The sequence below is a fragment of the Lissotriton vulgaris genome, chromosome 5, assembly GCF_964263255.1.
Source record: "Lissotriton vulgaris chromosome 5, aLisVul1.2, whole genome shotgun sequence".
Lineage (NCBI taxonomy): Eukaryota > Metazoa > Chordata > Amphibia > Caudata > Salamandridae > Lissotriton > Lissotriton vulgaris.
In genome coordinates, this window is record NC_141693.1 from 1,227,402,072 (window position 1) to 1,227,423,796 (window position 21,725).

A 21,725-nucleotide genomic window follows, 5' to 3' on the forward strand; every position below is an offset into this window, starting at 1 on the left:
TGCTCTTGGAGATACATTCCACCTGACGCTGTCTCGCACGCTTGTTCTTGAAGGCTTCCTGCCTTGGCCTTACAGGGCCAGGTGTTCCATCATGAGGTCTGGGAAGTAATTGTGGAATATTTCACCCTGAATGCACAGTTGGTGGACTCACACTTCTACCCTCTGGGAGGCCTTCAAAGTGGTCATTTGCGGGGTCTGCATTGCCAAACAGGCTGGGATGTTAAAGATGATCCGGGTGAGTCTGTCCCGTCTGGAATCAGATATTCAGGCCAAAGAACTCCAATATTTTGACACTGGTAAGTCGGGCCTACTCGCTTCCATTTGAAGTAAACTTGCGGAGTATCAGGGGGAGGTGCTTTGGGAGAACCATTATCTGGGAAGACAGGGTCGGGCCAAAAGTTACGGTGAGGTGAAGAGGGCAGGCAAGACCTTGTCTGGTTTATTGCAAAGACCCATGGTGAGTGACTATGTAGTTGACGTATTGGAGGGCCAACAAAACATACAGGTGAGTAACCAGGATGTCCACTTCACTATGGTTGATTTCTGTGCTAATTTGTACTCCACCCCACTCCCCATGCCCCTCCCCAATGCTATCCTCCCGCTGACTAGGCCTCCTACTTGGACTCAGTGCAGCTGGTCTAGTTAGAGGAAGGCCACTGCCTCTTTTTGAATTAGCACTTCACGGTAGAGGAGATACCTCGGGTTATTGCACGATTGCCCGGAGACAAGGCCCCTTGACTTGATGGCCTCATGGCAGCCTTTTAGGAGGAGTTTGGGGCCGTGTTTGCCTCCCATCTCATTGATATGTATGAGGAATCTGTGCAAACTGGTGTACTCCGTCCTTCCCTACAAGAGGCCCTTATCGTAACCACTCTAAAACCCCACAAAGACCCTAAACGGTGTGAATATTACAGACCACTTTCTATGATAAATATTGACAATAAGATCCTGGCAAAACGTATTGCCTTGTGATTCCAGCCTCTCCTTGCTCACATGATCCATCCAGATCAATCAGGATTTGTCCCTGGGCAGGATGTATGATGTTAGCACGCACACTTTTACCACGCATACCATTACCACGCATTTTTTACAACGCAATACCTTTACAACGCATAGTGCTTTGGGTGCTGGATAGTGAATAGTTTAATTTACTATTCCAACACCAGTCCCCGTGGACACTAGGGAAGGTTATTGGATAGTAAATTAACCTATTCACTATCCATTCCCTATTTCAGATCGCCCCAAAGCGCTATGCGTTGTAATGGCATGCGTTGTAAAAGATGCGTGGTAATGGTAGTGCGTTGTAAAAAATGCGTGCTAAAGGTTGTATACCCCCTGGGCAGTCCAGGGCCCACAACCGCCACACCTTTTTTGTCATCCTTCACATACTAACCCTGAACCTACAGGTTACTGCTGCATTCCTAAAGTCTCCAAGGCCATTGACTCGCTTGAATAGCCCTATCTTTTTTATCTTCTTGAGCGCCTTGGTTGTGGGTCGTAAGTTCATTCATCTAATCCGCCTGCTTTACACCTTGACTGTTGCATGCCTACCAATCACTGGCACAATCTCACCTCCCTTCCCAGTCCCTTGGGGCACACACAAGGGGTATCCGCTGTCCCCCATCTTCTTCGCTATGGAGAAGTTTATCCAATTTGGGGGCATAGCAGGCATCACCATCAACTGGGCGAAGTCCATATTATTCCTACTCACTAATACCATGCAACTTTTCGTTACTAACTTTCCCCTAACATGGGCAACTGACTCAGTTCAGTACTTGGTGATCTGGCTTAACCAGAACACGGAGGAGCTGTGGCGAAATAATTACGGCAGACTGATGTCATGGCTTGAGGACTGGGTGCCTATATCGTTAAAACGTCCACTGTCCTTGACTGGTAGACTGGCAAAAGCTAAAATGGTGTTCCTCCCCAAGTTCATCTTTTTATTAATTTGCCTCTTCCTCTTATGGCCTCTACCTTCGCCTGCAGTATTGGTCTCATTTAGTTTTATTAGCCTGGGCTGATGAACAACCTTGCGTGTCTTGGAAATTTCTTTCGCTTCCCTTTGAGAAAGGCAACCTGGGTGCACCGGATATGGACTTCTATTTTCTCAGCAAGCAAGCACACTTAGTGCATTTCTGGTTGCACCCTATTCATATTCAGCCCCACATGGCCCAAGTCAGACCACCTGGCTCTGTGCCCACTACAGATCGTGCTTTATTCCCTCCCCCCGCCCCTCAGATCACGGCGACAGTTGGATACAGTGGCTTGCACGAAGTGGCCGTGGAATATAAGAGCACACCTGCTCCACCCTGAACCCCCCCATCCGTTCCCATCCTGGGACTTTCATTGGTACCTGCTACCTTGGAGGCTGGAGAGTGAGAGCGTCTCTGCCGACTAAAGCTTACCTCCTTTGGAATGGTATATCCCGACAACACCTTAGTCACTTATCAGCACATTTTCTGGAATGTTTCGGTTCCCCTTGTGGATGCCATGACTTATCACCAGCTTAGATCAAATATGTGCAACCTTCACGTAACCTGCCCGCTAGCTTCTCCTACGTTTACGGTACTTGAGGAAATTCTCACTAACCACTCACCGCGAAGACTGATCACAAGCATTTACACTGGCATGCAGCACACAGCTCCACGGAGGATTGCCCACGCTCGACAGCTTTGGTCACATGATCTCAATGTAGAAATCAGAGAGGAACAGTGGTCGTTCTGTTGTACTCAATCCAGGGGCCTCCCTCTGCACCACAGGTTGAGATTGATTCACTTCATGTTCTTACGACGAATTTATCACACATATGCACAACAACAGAGAATGGGGCTAGTGGAGGACCCGTACTATTTGAGTTGCATTGCACTGCATGCAGGATTCCTGCATTTGGCATTGAAATGTCCTGAGATCCATGACTTCTGGGTGATGGTGTTTAGGGACATCACTAGCATTGATGGACATGCCCTGGATTGCACGCCCCTCATTGCCCTATTGGGCTACATCAAAGTGATTCCCCAGGATGCCCATCGGCTAACGGCAATGCTACTACTGCTAGCCAAGCGTAGGCTGGTGATGCATTGGGACAGGTGAAGAGTGCCCACGAGGAACGCTTAGCTACATGATGCGGCTCTCTACCAAGAGATGCTGGACTTGTACTGGGAGTTGATGCCAGTCTGCTCCCGCCCCAAGGACAGTTGGGCCCCCCTGAAAAACCATCTTGTGTCGCTTGGCGACTCAACTGAGGATACACCATGCCACGGCAGCCCTATACAGTCTGCATACATGTGCATGTCTCTCTCACATAGCGACGTCTTGCCCATGTGACCCATCATGCCTGACAGATGCCTTAACCAACTGCCTTGACTAGATGTGCTCAATCCAGATTTAGTCGTCTAGCAAGAGTTGGATTGCTCTGAGTGGCAATGCAATTGGTTTCTCATTCAATTGTCTTCCCCCTTCCATCCTTCCTTATTCCCCTCCCTCTTTACTCCCTTCTGCCCTTTCCACCCCCACCCCTCCTCCCCTGTCTCATATTGTATTTTCTGTATAAAAGTGTCAATGGACAGATTATGTAATACACAGGCTGAAATGCAATCTGTATTGGTGTTTTGTACGTTAAGAAAACTCCATAAATAAAAGTGTTTTTTTAAAAAGCTGTGACGATGATTGCCCCAAACGATCAGACCAAGCACTCTATCCGGGTCCCTGCTGCGAAACCACACACATCGACTTTCCCCGGTGGCAGGGCCACCTTTGCTGTGCAGCTGTGAGCCTGCTGGTGGCAGATTAAACGAGAGGAGGGCTCTGCGGCCTGAGACAGTCTTCGAAGGCCCTGGAGCAATAGGGGCAGCAGGCGAGCTTGAGGACAGGGTCCCTGAGCCCTGCCTAACGCTGGCCTGAGGCAGCGCTCATCCCCCCTACATGAGCTCGCCAGCCTGTGGGGCAGAGTGTGGCCCACATACCTCTTGTGACCCTCGCTGATGCTGCCCGCTGGGGGGGAGGGCTCATGGGCCGGTTGTGGGATGGGCTGCCAGGTAACACTGCTGCTTGCCTGCCATTGGCATAGATGGACATCGCTACGGAGGACGTGGAGGTGAGAGCGGTGACTATCAGGGCCAGCCACTTGGAACCAGGTCCAAAATCCTGCAGAGCGCTGGTGAGGTGAAGGGGAGCCGGGAGCTCGAAGCCGAGTGCAGTCCTCCAAGGCACATGGCCAACACTGCATACACCGAGGGCCCTGGCTTGCTGACTAATGACCTATAAATTTAGGGAATGCCACCCGATACATCCCCTGCTTGTGAGACATCTGTTGATTGCTGAGGGCAGCAGTGAGGCCCGCTTCTGCTGACGGTGCTGCCTGACTCTGCTGTGGGCCCATACCAACTTTGAGATGTGCCTTCCCACTGACTTATGGAGCCTCCACTGATGCGATTGGGGCAGCCCTACCTCTGCGGCTCCTGCTGCCGTTTAGGGCCCCCTAATGTGACCGCTTAGCTTGGGGTAGCTAGGGAGCTCCTCGCTTGATAGCCGTCTCCTCCTCATTCCTAGGCTGTGGTGAGAGGTGCGGAGGCCTTACCGACATTGGGTCCACACCTGCTACCTCGCTTCTATATAATATCCTAGCTGAGGTGTAGGCAACTGTAGTGTTTCCGGTGTGTGTCCGCAATGTGGCTCCTTCGTGCTGCGGGATACGTTCGGTGTGCCTGGGGACATTAGACTTAGGCGCCTCTTGGCCTTGGACTACCTCTCTTTTACTTTATGCCTCCTGGGGCCCCGCTGTGTGCCACCACTGTCATGGAGCGCAGGGACCCCCGCCAGAAGAAACTTATGTTCGACCAGCCCAGGGGCATGCAGCACTCACTGTTGGGCATGGAGGAGATCTTCTCCATGACCCCCCACCGGCGGAGATGGCTGATGGTACAGTCATTATGATGGCTGACCTGCGTGCCGGTTTAAAACACATCAATTCTCACTTCCACACACTTACCAGTCACCTGGATCAGATGGGGGAGAGCATTGACACTCACCCTACCCTCCTCGATGGTGCTGAACGCCGCATATCTGAGTTGGAAGATGATGCTGCTGACATCCAAAAATTTCTGGAGAAGTTCGATTGGCTCCTAGAGCAGATAGTGGCTAAAAACGAAGACCTGGAGGCACTCTCACTTTGCAACAATTTCCGCATAACAGGTGTGGAGGAATCTACTAACTTGGGTCGCCCGACGTCTTTGTCAAAAGTCTACTTATTGAACTTTTCGGCAGGCAAAAAATTACCGATCCATTTGTTGTGCAGCGTGCCCATAAGTCCTAAGGCCCGAGGCCCATCGTGTGTGCCCCACTTGGCCACCTATTGTCCGCTTAATAAATTATAGGGACAGAGACATGACATTGTGTTGCAATCCAGGAGGCGAGGTGGACGTTTCCTGATGTTAAGAACACTTCGCGGAAACAGGGTCCCAAGTACAGTATGCTATACCCGGAAGTTTGCAGATCGAGATCAACAGCCAGCACCGGATCTTCGCCACGCCTGCCAATGTCGTCTTATTCTGCAGGTGCCGTGATGGGGAGGGTGGTTCACCTCGGCATGCCACACCTGACCGTTCTCCTGGTGCTGCCACGCTAGATTCTGCTGAGGGCCCCCCTGCCTGATACCGACTGCCATGGACCCTCCATCTCTGCAGTACTGCCACATTCACTGACTTGGCCCCTATGCATCACACACCTGTGCGCCACTGGGACCTGGTGCCTGTATTCCTCAATTGGTTCGATGCACATTAACACGCATTGATCCATTACAGGGGTCACCAGCTATCGGGTGTTGCCATCCCACCGAGGTGTATACCATAATGTTTGATTTTTTGTTTTCCTTTTTGTCTATAATTCACCAGGTGTTTTTTGCTCAGGTGTGGGGGGAGGGGTAAAATGTTTTTTTGTGGAGTTCACTACTGTTTCATTGCTTCTAATCTGAGTTTTTGCATCATATCACATTTATTGCACAATTTTGCACACACTGCCCATGTCTTCCATTTTTCATGGGGACCCACCATAGAGGTAAACGGGGGCTCATATGGGCTCAATCTGACCTGTGTGTCCTGGAACATCCGGGGTCTTAACAACCCCAGGAAGGGTAAGCAGGTACTCTCATATTTGGCTAGGCACAATGTACAATTAGCATTCCTTCAGGAAACGCATCTATCGCCCAGAAGTGAATGTGCCTTTGCAAATACATGGGGGACATCGCTATTTTGCATACTACAGTTCATACTCTTATGTGGTCTGTATCCTAGTCCACAAGAGTGTCCCTTTCACCTGTCATTGTAATGTTATAGGCACAGAGGGGAGGTATTTGATTCTGACTGGCACGTAGCAAGTAACATAGTTCTATTGATTAACGTTTATGCAATCAACACAGACTCACCTGAGTTTTTACAGGACCTCTCTGTGGTGATGGGTAGAACTGACGCTGACCTTGTCCTGATAGATGGTGACCTTAATATGGCATATGACCCATCGTAGATTCCTCCGGGTCAGATACAATTGGCAAACCCTGCACCCATCATGTCCTGCAGGACATCATGGACATCTACCAGCTGACGGATGCATGGCGCACTTGCCACACTCATGACAGGGACTATACATTCTATTCAGTCTCACATAATGTTTGGACCCATATAGATTACTGCTTCATTTCCCGGGGGTACTACTGTGGTTGACTGACGTTTCACATCTGCCCCGTACCCCTTCCGACCATGCCTCCGTTAAGTTGCTATTTACAATCTTAAGCACCGTCGGGTAGACAACGGGGCTTCCTCAAAAATGCACTACACGATGTGGTCTTTTGCTCTGAGCTACAAGGTGCCATCAATGAATATTTTGTATTACGCCCCGGTTCTGTATCCAACCACGCTGTCCTCTGGGAGGCCGTCAAGGCTTATATATGTGGAATCTACATAGCCAAACATACTGGTATCCTCATATCCATCTGTTGGGAATTGGCCTAGGTGGAATGGGCACTGAAGACCCTCAAACTCCTGTACATCATACAGGCCGTGGTCCCTCTTCAGCCTGGACAACAAGATACATGCCTACCCCATCCAAGCATTTGTTCCGCATGGCTCCACCACGTTGAACCTTTGCATCATTTTTGCAGTATTGAATCATATCTCTCCATCTGTACCGGCAGTGGCTGGGCTTCTCGGTGCTAAAAAGGTGTTCAATCCCTTGAAGTGGCCATTCCTGAAGGCAACTCTGACCAAACTAGGGCTCCCTTGTGGTTATGCTCTTATACTCCAATCCAGAGGCCAGGCTTCTGGTGATTGGAACCTTTAAGAACTCATTATTGATCTCCACGGGGACTCGGCAAGGCAGCCCTCTATCACCCTTGTTTTTTATTATGGCCCTGGTCCTACTGGTTCGCCAGCTCCAACAGCACCATATGTACCAAGGGTTGTGGTTCCGTACTGGTCTTCTGCTTGTCTCAATGTATGTAGATGACATATTGTTGTTTGTTTGGGAACCCAATACCAATTTTGGCTCCTCATCCACAAATGTATTAGGTTTGGCAGCTTGTCCGGGCTTTCCATAAGCTTGGAAGTTTTTCCCCTTGCCAACTCTAAGGTGCCCTGTGTCCTGAACTATCCTCTTAAATAGTGCAATGACTCTCCCAAATATTTTGGCATTATCTTACATAGGCAGAGGGAGATGGTGATCTGCCTCAACTACAGCCCAGCTATTGACAGACTTACCATGCAGGTAAAATGGTTGATTACGTTGCTGCCGTCTATGGCTTGGCGCAACACCATAATTAAAATGGTTGTCCTCCTGAGGTTTCTGTATCTGTTCTTAAATATCCCAATATCTCTCACCAACAACTTCTTCTCTTCTTAGTGCAGTCTTCTAATTTGATTGGTTTGAGCAGGTCGCCCACCACAAATCCGCTGGGAAACTTTAACGCTGCCATATGGCGCAGAAGCCTCGGGTACTGGATCTTCACCTCTATTACTTAGTGGCACAGTGCCACTTCAGGAACTTTTGGTACCACTCTGATGTCCACCTTCCTTACCTCAGGCCGGAACGGGACCAGGCAGAGTGCAGCCCTCTAGCCTCAATTTTGCCCTTAGGCCTCCCCCATGATACTGAGAACATCCATGTGCTTGCTACCACTAGTTGGGCATTGTCGAGACTGCAAAGATACTTAGGAGCTGAAAAGCTGTATTACCCCACCATTCCACTCAAAAACCATCGATGGTTACTCAGGAATGGCTCATTCAGCACACGCTTGAGAGACACCACTTAGACACGCTAGGTGACCTTTTTCCTGATGGGCAGGTTTTTACACATGCTACTCTCACATAAACAGGGGAAGCCACACATATGGACTATTTCATCCTAAAACGACTTCAGGGCACATTGCAGGACTGGTTGCCTTCATACCAGAAGGCATCAGATGACTTTCCTCCCCTGACCTTTCAGATTAAATCGACTGATGGTTCACGGCTTGAGTCCTGCCTTTATCAATCCTGCCTAGCACTGTAGTCTGGGAGTATGGCGGGGGCGTGAGCGGCCTGGGAGCGTCATCTTGGTCAACCCAAAGCAGACAAAGTATGGAGATTCTGCTATACTCATACGAAGCTTGTGCCCATCAAGCACCGACAAATTACTGAATTATGCATTTTTACACCGTGCATACACAACCCCCCAGCGTTTAGCAAGAATAGACCCCTCCTGCTCCCACCAATGTCCGAAATGTGACGCCGCACATGCAGCCTTTGCACATCTCGCATGGAATTGCTCTTTCATCCAGGCATATTGGAATGGTCGCCCTTTCTGAAATGGTGGAATTCACTATTGACCCGCACCCTATGATGGCATTGCTGGGATATGTCAAACGTTTTCTGCTGAGCATTAGGTGTTTGATCGCTAGGACGTTAATGCTTGTCAAGCGCAAGATCACAATATACTGGGGTAGAAACAGAGTCCCCGTCAAGTCTGCCTGGTTAAAGGACCTGTGACAGAACCACTGAGGTCTATGCAATGTTGCAGCCTTCCACGTCCAGGTCTAAAGAAATTTTGCAGCCATTGAGTGACTATTTGTTAACACTGAAGGCCAGAACCACCACTGTAGGACCACCTACCTGCATATGGGAGTTGGCTCCAATCACCCCCCCCCCTCCCCCTCCCATGTCCTCTTTATTTGCTTTTCTGGAGATATTCGTCCCCTGTGTTATTAGTATTTCATTGTTATTGTACGCTGCATTGTCCCCCTGAGGTATCCCATACACCCCTCATCATGCCCATTCTTGAATTGTCAATGTTTTTGCCTGTTGTGTAAGTAATTTATTGTGCTTAATGAGTGGAAAGTATGCTATTGACGACATTGCCATGTTTGTTTCTTGAACTCCATAAATAAAGTCTTAAAAAACCAAGAAAGTGGTATCACAAGTCTTTGAAAAACCATCTTCCATGTGGACTGTTGCATGCTCCATCAAGACTAGCGACATTATCTACGAGGATTCAAGATTACACTTACTAGGTTGTGTGTGGGGCCAGTGTAAAAAACACAGGCTGATTTTTTAATGGAGGCTGTCAATTGCCTTGGGGGGAAATAAAGAACATGGTGGAGTGATTGTAGGGTTGCATTGGTGAATGATGGTGTGGAGCAAGCCATTCAGAAGAAAGAGTAGTTGTCTAAGCACTGCAAGGATGCCACCAATCAGAAGGTAAGAAGACAAGTGAATCATGTGTGTCTGAGAAGAAATGCTTGGCTACTGGTGAAAGACGTTTTTGGGAAGTTAAAGATGATTTAATATGTGCTAGGTACTTTTTTTGTTAAGAGGGGAGACAATGAACCGTGAACAAGATTTGAGCTCAAAAATTGTTAAAATGATGAAGGTCACGTGTGTATCGTTAGCAACAAAAGAAGAGTTCATTAATGGTTTGCTGTTCTGGCTCGGTAATGATAGGGCAATAGGAACATTGAGAGGTTTGTGAAAAGTTGTGTGAAATGCAAATGTGTAGACAATACCTGCCAAACACCTCACCAATACACCCAACTGCATGCCAAAGGATGCAAAGGAACAACTGGCTGTCGATATTATGGGAGCGATGTCCACTGGTGATGAAGTTAGAAAATCTACTATTGTGTGTTTTCTGGAATGTTGTCAAGGTAGCCTGGGTTAGAGGTGGAGATGAAAGTAAATACGGACAAGTCTAAGAGCTCCTTGGGGAAAGTATTTTTAAGGGAACCACAAAGAAGGGTAGTAGTGTTCCCTAAAAGGGAAATACCGCACATCAAAGTAATCCAATATTGTACAGATTCTTAGTCAAATGGTGTGAATAGTGAAGAATTGGTGTAAGTACAGCGGGGTGCTTGGCTAACTTATAACACCCACCACCCAAGAGTGCTATGAGCACGTCGAAATCAACATGCACCAAAATGTCAGAAATATAAGCTAATACAGCACACTCCTCATCAGTTGAATAAAGTCCCAGACAGTAAGCAAAATAATGGACAAGTGTCAATCACGATTCCATAAATCAATCCCAATACTCCTTTAATTCCAAGGGGATCCAATAATGCACTGGAAACTTCACAGGACTTCCGTAGACATTATTTCAAAATCAAATATGAAGAAAAAAACCTGTAGCAGTGAAAATGATTGTTAAAGAGGACAACAGAGGAAATTAAGACAACTGTGATTGTGTGGTTTGGCAAAAAGTGAGGTAATGGGTCTAAGTCCTTTTTGAATTAGTAATGGGAAGGGTTCCATGTTCTAAGATCCATCCATGACCAATGCAGCGATCTAAAATTGGCAAACGATGCCGATTTAGTTCAAAGGGGGGCACGAGAAGGCCCTAAAAGTATTCAACTGTAACATGATAAAGTTAGGTCATATTAAAAGTGGGCAGTGGGTACAGTGAAGTGAAAGTGTCCAAGGCTGGATCAAGATTTTCCAAATCTAAATAGGTGTTGATAATGTCGTCCAATTCTGCACTGTTGAGTGATGGTAAGGTCTGGAATCTCATCCACCTTGCATTTCGTGAGAATGATGGAGGGATGGAAGAGATCTGGTGGAGATGTCTTCTTAGGCAGGGAGTTTGAGTTGGATGAGGGGGTTAGTGGCAAGGAGCTGCTCAAGGACAAAGAAGGTGATGAGGAGAGTAGCTGTGATGGGTTTATTAGTGATGAGTCCATGGAGAGGAAGGGGAGCGGGAGGGTGGATCGCTGACCGGAAAAGAGAGGGTAATTTGTGATGAGGTTGATGGTGATAGCATAAAGATGGATGCAAAGAAGTTACAATTAAGAAAAAGAAGCATTAAAAGACATGTTAAATTGAATGATTATTATTTAGAGCAAACGCAGCAACTTACAAGCTGTTTCTCATGTGCACTGAATATATCATTATATTTAGTCGTACATTTTTCATTGGATGGGAAATGAATGTGTGCATTGTTAACCTTTAGTGTAGATATTGTTCTACCTTTAGTATATGAATGCCGTTGTAGAATGTCTCTATATAATGTTAGTCTGTGAATTGGTGGGTTTGGGCGGAGTTGGTCCCAGGCCGAGTGTATATACCAGGGCTGCAGCATCAAGCTGCTTCCTTTACTTCTGCTGCACGTTTCCCTGGAAGTCAGACCCCTGTAGATATCCAAGTCCATGGCGGTGCATGTGCACCCTTCTGGGTTTCTCATTTGACATGCACAGTGACTATGCATCCGCAATTAACTCCTATAAACGGGATGACTATATCTGTGCTGGTTCTCGTACAGTGCCCTCCCCACTCCTCACCTGAAATACCACTGGGCACTGCCCATCACTTTGTCTTTGTTGAAGATGAGGTTCCTGCCCATCTCTCTCCCGCACACCCTCTGCACCTGCCCATGCCCAGCAAACCCCCCTGTTACACACATACTTACTTGACTTTGCTGAATACGATGTCCACGTCAGTGCTGGTAATGTCTTTCCCATTTAGGACGCCCGTGTCTTTGCAGAGCTTCGAGAAGTTCTTCCCGGTCATGTCATTTCCGGTCGCAGCCGTGTTGCCATGCATGGCAAATTTACGGAAGGCGGCCTCCAACTCAGCCGACATGGTTATTACTGGGGAGAACACAGAACATTCATGGAGCCAGAATACAGATCACAGAGCAACAATCTAGCCCTACTGCCCTCAAACATCTCCCAGTCTCACGTGCTGCACACTCCCTACCAAGACCTAGATCGAATTTATCGCAGAGTCTGACATCCCAATCACTCCAGGTCATGCAAATCATTCAGGGATGTTTCTGTCAGGGCTCTATATGGGCACTCTGTGCTGGGTCACACGCTCGGGGGCAAGCTGGGGGGGTCCTCGTCAGGACGCCACTCTTTCTGAGTTGGCTTCATATGTTTTGTGGGCAGAGAAGAGATTCATGTCTTAAATTCGCCTCTGAATGTTTCTTTTGTTACCATAATCTCATATTTCCAGATTGCCCACAAAGGTTGTTTCTGTTGCAGGTCTCACATCTCGTGTGTGTTGTGGTTTTAATATAGCTGTAGTATGGTAGCCATTGGGGGGTCGGACATGAAGAATCAGGTTCTAGTGGCTGTAGTAGTCCTCTTCTGTAGATGTTTCTGTGGGGTTTTGTCTACACTCTCCTGGTTACTTCTGTGGGGTTTTTCATATGTGCCATGCTTCCCTGTTAGTTCAGTTTGGTCACGTTATACTCCTAGACGGTCCCGTGTTGGGTTTGTTTCTGCCTCACATTTATAGTGCCTGGGTTGGATTGAGGGTGATTTTCAACACTAGATGCTGGACTAGCAATAATACTTGTACTCACTATATTTCCCCTCTTGTTTAATTGCAGCGTCTTACATCTCCTGTGTGCATCCTAATGTTTGGTTTGGTGGGGTGGGCTGCTACCTTAAGGTTTTGCCATATAAAGGGGTGGATTTCTGTGTTTTGAACGATCTCTTCTAAAAGAGTCTGTTCCCCGCCTTCAACCCTCACTGGTGTGGTCCAGAGAAATGCTGGTATGGTCAGCGTATCGCGATGCCTCGCCTCTCCTTCATTCTCTCAACACTTTGCCATTTATCCTAGTCATTTCCCACATGACACTCCCCTTTTGGATAGGGTAGGCTGCAGATGCCTTTGCTCACCTTGGTGTTATTCTTTGGTGCTGGGGTCCTATCCTTGAGAGGGTCATATTCCAGTGTCTGCCTGGTCCCGTACTTTGCCTCTGTACCCTAGAGATGGCAGCAGCTGCTCTGACAAGGCCCAGCTGTGTTGGCAACTCCCATACCCCACCTCTGTGACGTCATGCCACTTCCTTTGTGACCTCACATCTTCCCTCACACCTCCAACTCCTCTGGCCCTTGGTTTCCATGGAGGGCTCTGGCTTGGTGATGTGTTGGGGAAGTTTTCTGACGCTTCAGAAGCAGAGGCTCCATTATATTAAGTGACATAAAGCAGTTTGATTTAGTGAAGGAAAGTGGGCCTCTTTGAGCAGAAACCAATGCTGCCTCTCCGGGCCTTGGTGCCGTGCTTCCTAGTGCGAGACCGCAGGGTTAGTCTTACTGTTGTGTTTTGAGGCGGCTTTTATTACATTCTCTATGGCATGAAACTCACACAAGAGTTTCTAGAACACACTATTACAGGAGGGCTGGCCTTCCAAAAGTGGGGAACGAGGTACACAGCTAGGAGCAGGGAGAGGTGGACAGACATGGGACAGGAGACACACAGTCTAGGGACTTCGTTCCAAAAAAGACCAACAGAGTGAGTGGGAGACAGCGCTGTACAACGTGTTGTGTGGGTTAAACGGTCTTTGCATCACAACAACCGCGGCCAATTATGCTTCAGATGAGGATTCAGAGAGGAAAGCTTTACCACCTCTTAATGCCCATGACAGACACGCTCTTCATCTGAGAGAACTGCCTGAAACGTTATTAAGAGGGTCAAAGAAAAAAAAACATGCACACAACACTAGGATACAGCGAGTAACGCCCCTGATATTCACTAGAAAGGGGGAAGTGACATCACGGTTGGTGTGAAATAAGAAAGATCACTGTCGCTTGTATGTGAAGTTTATCTGCATCTATACCAGGCCCGGTTCTAGCGGGTGGGCCGGGTGGGCCAGGCCCACCCAAACAGGAGCCTTGGCCCTCACAGTGAGGGCTTGAAGGCAGGCGCGCAAGGGCATTGGGCTGTCTGTGTGTGCATGTGTGTGCGCGCCCAGGCTGAGACCGCTTCCTGGGCGCGCGCGCACTCAGACTGTTTTGAGATGATCGCAGCCGCACCCGAGTACTTCACAGGTCTTTAAAAGACCATTGATATGTTAAAGAGGCTTTGTTTATTTTTTCACCCCTTCATCTCCACAAGGCGAAAGGCGACAAATCCTTTCTTTGACAATGGTCACCTTTGCCTACTGTTCTGCTGTGTAGAGGTGCAGCAGGAGAAAAGAAGTTTGTTTATTCCTATTCACCTTACCTAACCCCTGCATCGACTTATCACAACAGTCTGTGACACAAAGTTTGTTTTAAGGAGTAGGTAAAAGAATGTGTTACTATTTCTTTTCCTTTTTTAAATCTGCACAGGTCCAGCAGGACACATACTTTGTGGCACAGTAACTAAACTTTATTAGATGCCTTCATATTTTTTACAGTGGTTATTTTTTTAGCTGTTTGCTTTTATGTTTTTTACTGTAATGATTTTAATTACTTGTACAGTTAAAAACATAAAGTCAAAGTGTGTGCTTCGTTTGAACAGTTTGCATCATTATCATGGCTGATGCAGGACAACAACAAGACAATACAAAATGCCTAGATAACCCTGGTGATTAATGTTCCTGCTAGAGAGCAATCATTTGTCTGTTTGTAGTTTTAAAATGCAGATGAACTGTATTTTTTGTGAAAGCTCAGTGGGTTACTGCCTTTTTCACAGAGATCCTTGTGTTACTTGCGGTCAGAAGTCACAATCCTAACATAGGACAGTGACCAATAAACTGACACCAAAGAGCTGCATACAAACATGAATGGTAGAGTTAGAACTTTGATTTTTTTGTTTTGTGATATAGTTAGAAGTTACTCAGTCTTTCATTATTCTAATGTTGCTAAAGTGAGTATTTTTGGGCAGATATACATTTTCATCAGTAAAGCTGACCCCCATGGAATACTCTTTAAATCCTAAGGTTGTGTTTCCCCAGACCAAACCCAATCAAAATATACTGCCCACCAGTATGGATGACATGTGATTCCTACACCTTGTAATCCTCAATGGCTTATATGGCATTCCCTGCAGACTGATTTACATACCTGCATGATTGATTGTCGCTGTATAACGTGTGTGTGATGTAAAGTACTGTGACACCCTACACTGATATGAGTAGCGCTATACAACAAATGAAATGCATATGAGGGAGGGGCTACGGAGAGATGAGTGGCACTGGAGGAGGGTTGTAGTGAAGGAGTCTGAGGAGGAGGTCATGAGGGGGAGGGGCTACGGAGAGATGAGGGGCACCGGAGGAGGGTTGTAGTGAAGGAGTCTGAGGAGGAGGTCATGAGGGGGAGGGGCTACGGAGAGATGAGGGGCACCAGAGGAGGGTGGTAGGGAAGGAGTCTGAGGAGGAGGTCATGAGGGGGAGGGGCTACGGAGAGATGAGGGGCACTGGAGGAGGGTGGTAGTGAAGGAGTCTGAGGAGAAGGTCATGAGGGGGAGAGGCTACGGAGAGATGAGGGGCACTGGAGGAGGGTGGTAGTGAAGGAGTCTGAGGAGAAGGTCATGATGGGAAGGGCTACGGAGAGATGAGGGGCACTGGAGGAGGGTGGTAGTGAAGGAGTCTGAGGAGAAGGTCATGATGGGAAGGGCTACGGAGAGATGAGGGGCACTGGAGTAGAGTGGTAGTGAAGGAGTCTGAGGAGAAGGTCATGATGGGAAGGGCTACGGAGAGATGAGGGGCACTGGAGGAGGGTGGTAGTGAAGGAGTCTGAGGAGAAGGTCATGATGGGAAGGGCTACGGAGAGATGAGGGGCACTGGAGGAGGGTGGTAGTGAAGGAGTCTGAGGAGAAGGTCATGAGGGGAAGGGCTACAGAGAGATGAGGGGCACTGGAGGAGGGTGGTAGTGAAGGAGTCTGAGGAGAAGGTCATGATGGGAAGGGCTACGGAGAGATGAGGGGCACTGGAGTAGAGTGGCAGTGTAGGGGTTTGAGAAGGAGGTCAATGGGGGGCTATGGAGAGATGAGGGGTGCTGGTGGAGGGTGGCAGTGAGGGAATCCGAGGAGGAGGTAGTGGGAGGGGCTATGGAGCAATGAGGTGCACTGTTGGAGGGTGACAGCGAGGGAATCCGAGGAAGAGGTCATGGGGTGGAGGGAGAGCTAGGGAGAGATGAGGGACACTGGTGGAGGGTGGTAGTGAGGGAGTCTGAGCAGGAGATGATGAGGGTGAGGGCCTACAGAGAGATGAGGGGCACTGGTGGAGGGTGGCAGTGAGGGAATCAGAGGAGGAGGTCGTGAGGGGGAGGGGCTATGGGGAGATGAGGGGCACCAGAGGAGGGTGGTAGGGAAGGAGTCTGAGGAGGAGGTCATGAGGGGGAGGGGCTACGGAGAGATGAGGGGCACTGGAGGAGGGTGGTAGTGAAGGAGTCTGAGGAGAAGGTCATGAGGGGGAGGGGCTACGGAGAGATGAGGGGCACTGGAGGAGGGTGGTAGTGAAGGAGTCTGAGGAGAAGGTCATGAGGGGGAGAGGCTACGGAGAGATGAGGGGCACTGGAGGAGGGTGGTAGCGAAGGAGTCTGAGGAGAAGGTCATGATGGGAAGGGCTACGGAGAGATGAGGGGCACTGGAGGAGGGTGGTAGTGAAGGAGTCTGAGGAGAAGGTCATGAGGGGGAGAGGCTACGGAGAGATGAGGGGCACTGGAGGAGGGTGGTAGCGAAGGAGTCTGAGGAGAAGGTCATGAGGGGAAGGGCTACAGAGAGATGAGGGGCACTGGAGGAGGGTGGTAGTGAAGGAGTCTGAGGAGAAGGTCATGATGGGAAGGGCTACGGAGAGATGAGGGGCACTGGAGTAGAGTGGCAGTGTAGGGGTTTGAGAAGGAGGTCAATGGGGGGCTATGGAGAGATGAGGGGTGCTGGTGGAGGGTGGCAGTGAGGGAATCCGAGGAGGAGGTAGTGGGAGGGGCTATGGAGCAATGAGGTGCACTGTTGGAGGGTGACAGCGAGGGAATCCGAGGAAGAGGTCATGGGGTGGAGGGAGAGCTAGGGAGAGATGAGGGACACTGGTGGAGGGTGGTAGTGAGGGAGTCTGAGCAGGAGATAATGAGGGTGAGGGCCTACAGAGAGATGAGGGGCACTGGTGGAGGGTGGCAGTGAGGGAATCAGAGGAGGAGGTCGTGAGGGGGAGGGGCTATGGGGAGATGAGGGGCACTTGTGGCAGTGAGGGAATCCGAGGAGAAGGTCATGAGGGGGAGGGGCTATGGGGAGATATGGGGCACTTGTGGCGTGTGGCAGTGAGGGAATCCGAGGAGGAGGTCATGAGGGGCAGGGGCTATGGGGAGATGAGAGGCACTTGTGGCGTGTGGCAGTGAGGGGATCAGAGGAGGAGGTCAATATGGGGGGCCATGGAGGGATGAGGGGTACTGTTGGAAGGTGGTAGTAAAGTATTTACGGAGAAAGAGGTAATTGGTGTGGCGCCAAAAAAGACTTTTGCATCAGCGCTAAAGCCGACCCTGTCCTGCCCTTTCTGTTTTTGTTTATTTAATTAGCAGTCGGGTCATAAGGGCGACTGTGGAAAATACTTTAACCTGTTTGCTAATTATATTTACTGCTATATTCAATGTTTTAAGTTTGAAGGTGATTTTACTAGTGTTTTTACAAGGAAAAATGAAAGTGGAGCAGGATGGTGCCTGATATGGGGCTGGGGCCCAAGGTTAGCTGAGAGATAAGGTGCACTGGAGAGGAGTAGTGGATAATCAAGCCTGTAAGGGAGTGTGTTGCAGAGTTCCGGGTCAGGTGGAGGTAGTACTGAAGAGGGATTCTCCTTGAAGGCTCGCACAGAGGGACCCCGAGAAGTGTCACTTGCCTGATACTCCCACCTCAGAAACCTCCTCTTCCAATCAAAGGAACATTACATGGAAAAACACTTTTTGAGAGTGATAATATTTAGAAAGAGATTTGGAAAAGAGTGCGTTTTACTGGGCCTTGTAAGACTAAGAAGTGATAAAGGAGGGCCGTGAAGCAGGCCTGCCCAGACATATATGCGACAAATCGAGCCCCCAGTGGCCATGGGCGTCCGCAGGGTGGGCAAGGAGGAGCGCTTGCCCCCCCTGGAGCGACCCTCCTTGCCCCCCCTGCGGACGCCCATGAAAACCTTGACTACAAGACGGGGTTCTAACTCTCTTTCCTCTCCTTTCTTTTATTTGCTTCCCTGTGAAATGGATCCAAAAAAGAAAGACGCTTTTGCTGGAAATGTCATATTTTTCTGACATTTTAATTCCAAAGTGCAGTGCAGCATTGGGAATAAAAGGCTAAAAATATATAAATAACTAAATAAAGTAAGGCAGAGTGGTAGCAAACTGGCCAAACTGATTTTATTCACACTGAAACACATTAGCACCACTTTTACAGAGTTTGCCAGTGTAGCGCTATTTTTGTTTTCTTGTCTTTGTTTTCCCTGGACTTGGAACTAGTGCACCAATCCTGGAGGTACTGCTATGTGTGGATTGGAAAACAAAATGTGTGCTGCAGCTCTGCGTCCAGGTATGTGGTCTTTTTACCATACTGCTTACGTTTTGTAAGGATATAAGCAATGGTCATTGAAATGGGTCCATTCAGGGCCCTGTAGTCGTGTCATTAACTTTTCAGGAAAAAGCACTCACTGATTTCTGAAAAGTGAGTACAAAGGCATTAAGGTATCCATGTTGTTCCTGCTTACATTTCCTATGGTTTGCTAAATTTTGCATTCTCTATAAGTGTTTGCTTTTTCCAGGATGTTGTTACTTTTTTTTTTGTAGGCCGCATATTGCTATTGTCTAGTGCGTAATTTAAATTGAGCCGCGTCCAGGTGTTTATAGCGGCAACAATTGGGTTGTAGTTGAAGACAGTGGGAGTTTTTCTCAGTGGGGCAGTACGGTGTTCAGTGGGAGAGAGGATGTGGCACTATGGTCAGAGCTTCTTAATTTGGAACTGGGAACCAGGTTTAGCCTTAATAACCAGTCCACCAGACCACTCTCCTGCAAGAGCACAATCACATGCTAGACCTTAGAAGGCTTCGCAACACCTTAGAAGTCCTTGTGTCTTCGCACCAGCAGGTGGACCCTAGCATGACAAGTGTAGGTTAACCTTCAAGGCTTGTCCACCACAATCCATACTGAAGTTCAACTCCAGTCTTGTGGGCAAGCCTATGAAGCAGCACACCCTAGAGCATCAGTGATCCTGGCACTGAGGTCACAGGACCCTTGAGAAGGGCCAGCTCTAGGGCGGTGCAACCAGTGTGACCGCACCGGGTGCTGACTTTAGGTGGAGGCATCATGTTTGCAAGTGTATTATGGTTTTAAAAACGCTTGCTGCCTCCTTCCTGGCCTCCAGCAATTTTCGGCAACAATAAAAATGTCATTATGACTCTGGTGATTAATGTTCTTCCTAGAGAGAGATCAGAATTTTGTCTAGTGGAAGTTTTGACTCATGGAAAGGTAGCTCAGAGGGTTAATGTACCGGCTGCAAAAAACATGCGCCATGCAGATCACAAAGTGCACATAATGTAAATAGGTCAGTGGGCTACTGCTTTTGTCAGAGAGATCCTTTTGTTACTTGCAGTTTATAAGTTAAAATCCTAACTTAGAACAGTGAGCTATTAACTGTCATCTAAGAGCTGCATACAAACTGCATACAAACTGCAAGGTATAAATTAAAGCGTTATGTTCCTCCCCCCCCCTGCCCCCCACCCTCCCAGTCTTTGATTATCCTAATGTCCCAAATAGTATTCTTTTGGACAGAAATTAATTCTGATTATTAACGAGAACCCCCAACCATGGTATTACGTTTTACATTCCGGACCAATCACTATAAAACTATACGGGCTACTAGTATGGCTGTCATGTGACTCCGACACCTTGTAGTCCTTAGTCTTATGTAACATTTTCTATACAGTGATTTACACACATATTGATTGTCTCTGTGTAATGTGTGTGATGTAAAGTGCTCTGACACCCTAGAATGGTATGAGTGACGCTGTAAATCAAATTAAATGTATCTGAGAGAGAGTGGTCATGGAAACTTGGGTGGCACAGTTAAAAAGGGTGGTAGTGAGGGAATCCATGGCAGAGTTGGTCATTGGGGTGCACTAACAAACATTAATGCACAGGACACCACCAGTGCTATGGCTGGCCCTGCCCTTGAGGCAAGTCTGACTCACCCAGAGGTACCTCCATTGGCCTTGTTTCAGCAGTAGTAGCTGCAACTCACCAGGGATTGGCAATGCAGGATTTGCACGCACACCAAACTAAGTTCGCAAACTTACAGTCACCCGGCTTCATTCACAAGCACTTTTAACATGTGCTGCCTGCTGTGGGGCCACTGGAATTAATTATGCAGCAGAGGATGACAACATTATGCCGTAGTGTTGACTAAATTATGCATTAAAAGAAAGGCTGCAGCGTAATGCAGTATATTTTCAGATATTTAATTATTTTGACGTGTGTACACATGCTAACAGTCTCTGGAAAGATTTTGCCTTATTAGTACCAGTGTAACATACAAACGCAGCAGTGAGAAAGGTGATCCGTCAACCTTTACAATAGGCCATTCACTCTGCAGCAACACAAGTCACATTTTATATTAACTTTTGATTTGTTTGAGCTACAAACAATTTATTAGTTTAAATGGTCAGATCATGCAGCAGATCTTACATAATGAGGCACAGATGGCAGAGCCATAATTTTAGAGAAAACATTTGCAAACTAGGATATTTTGCAATTCATGTTTGAACTGCTGTTGTGGAAAAAGGGAGAAGTGCGGATGACAGAAACTCCATGGCTCGAAGACAAATGGCCTGTGTTTCCACATTTTATCGTATTTGGTACATTCTGTGATAAGAAGCATATCCCACTGTGTGAATATATTTTAATGTCAATAACTCATTATAACCTTAAATAATCATGTGTATCCATTGGTTGATTACACGGGGTAGTGAAATGCCAAACAAAAACTAAAAATTGGGATGTCTGCGCATTCTGGCCACACCTCTGGCTCCACCCACAGATCCAATCCATGGGGTATTCCCGCCCTTTGATTCTCCGCCCACTGTTCCCCTACTTTTTTTTCCCCACTTTGACCACTGTGTAAGACTTAGCATCCCTGGACCTGTGATGTGTCGCCGCTGCGGGCGCCGCATGTGCCACACATTTACAGTGCCCGGCTTCTGCATAAGGGAGCTGGCCATTATTGTATCCCTAAACGTGGGCACGTTGTCAGTTTGACATTGACTACACGTAGAGGGACTCTAAGTTTCTTTTAAAAAATATAGCTAACATTGGGACCTATACATTTTATTTTGTATAAATGAATTGAATGTGTGTAAAATTTAGCAATGCCCGGGGAATTCTAGTAAAGGGAGCACCCATTGGCGAATCACTAGCGTGTGTGATTGATGCATTATTTATTACTAACTTTGATGTTGTGCTTTAACTTTGGATACAAGTTTCATGAATTCTAGCACCAAGAAGCCAATATTGGTAAATATGTGAGCTACAAATAATA

General features: G+C 47.8%; 1 protein-coding gene across 1 annotated transcript in view; it reads right to left on the bottom strand.

Annotated features, from left to right (window-relative positions):
- TPPP2 (tubulin polymerization promoting protein family member 2) overlaps positions 1-21,725 on the bottom strand; it is a 91,596-nt gene that overhangs the window by 62,314 nt on the left and 7,557 nt on the right. The window contains exon 2 of the mRNA XM_086923059.1: positions 11,920-12,100. Within this exon, the coding sequence (XP_086779185.1) occupies positions 11,920-12,092 (173 nt within the window). The 5' untranslated portion in view covers positions 12,093-12,100. The remainder of the gene's footprint in view (positions 1-11,919; positions 12,101-21,725) is intronic.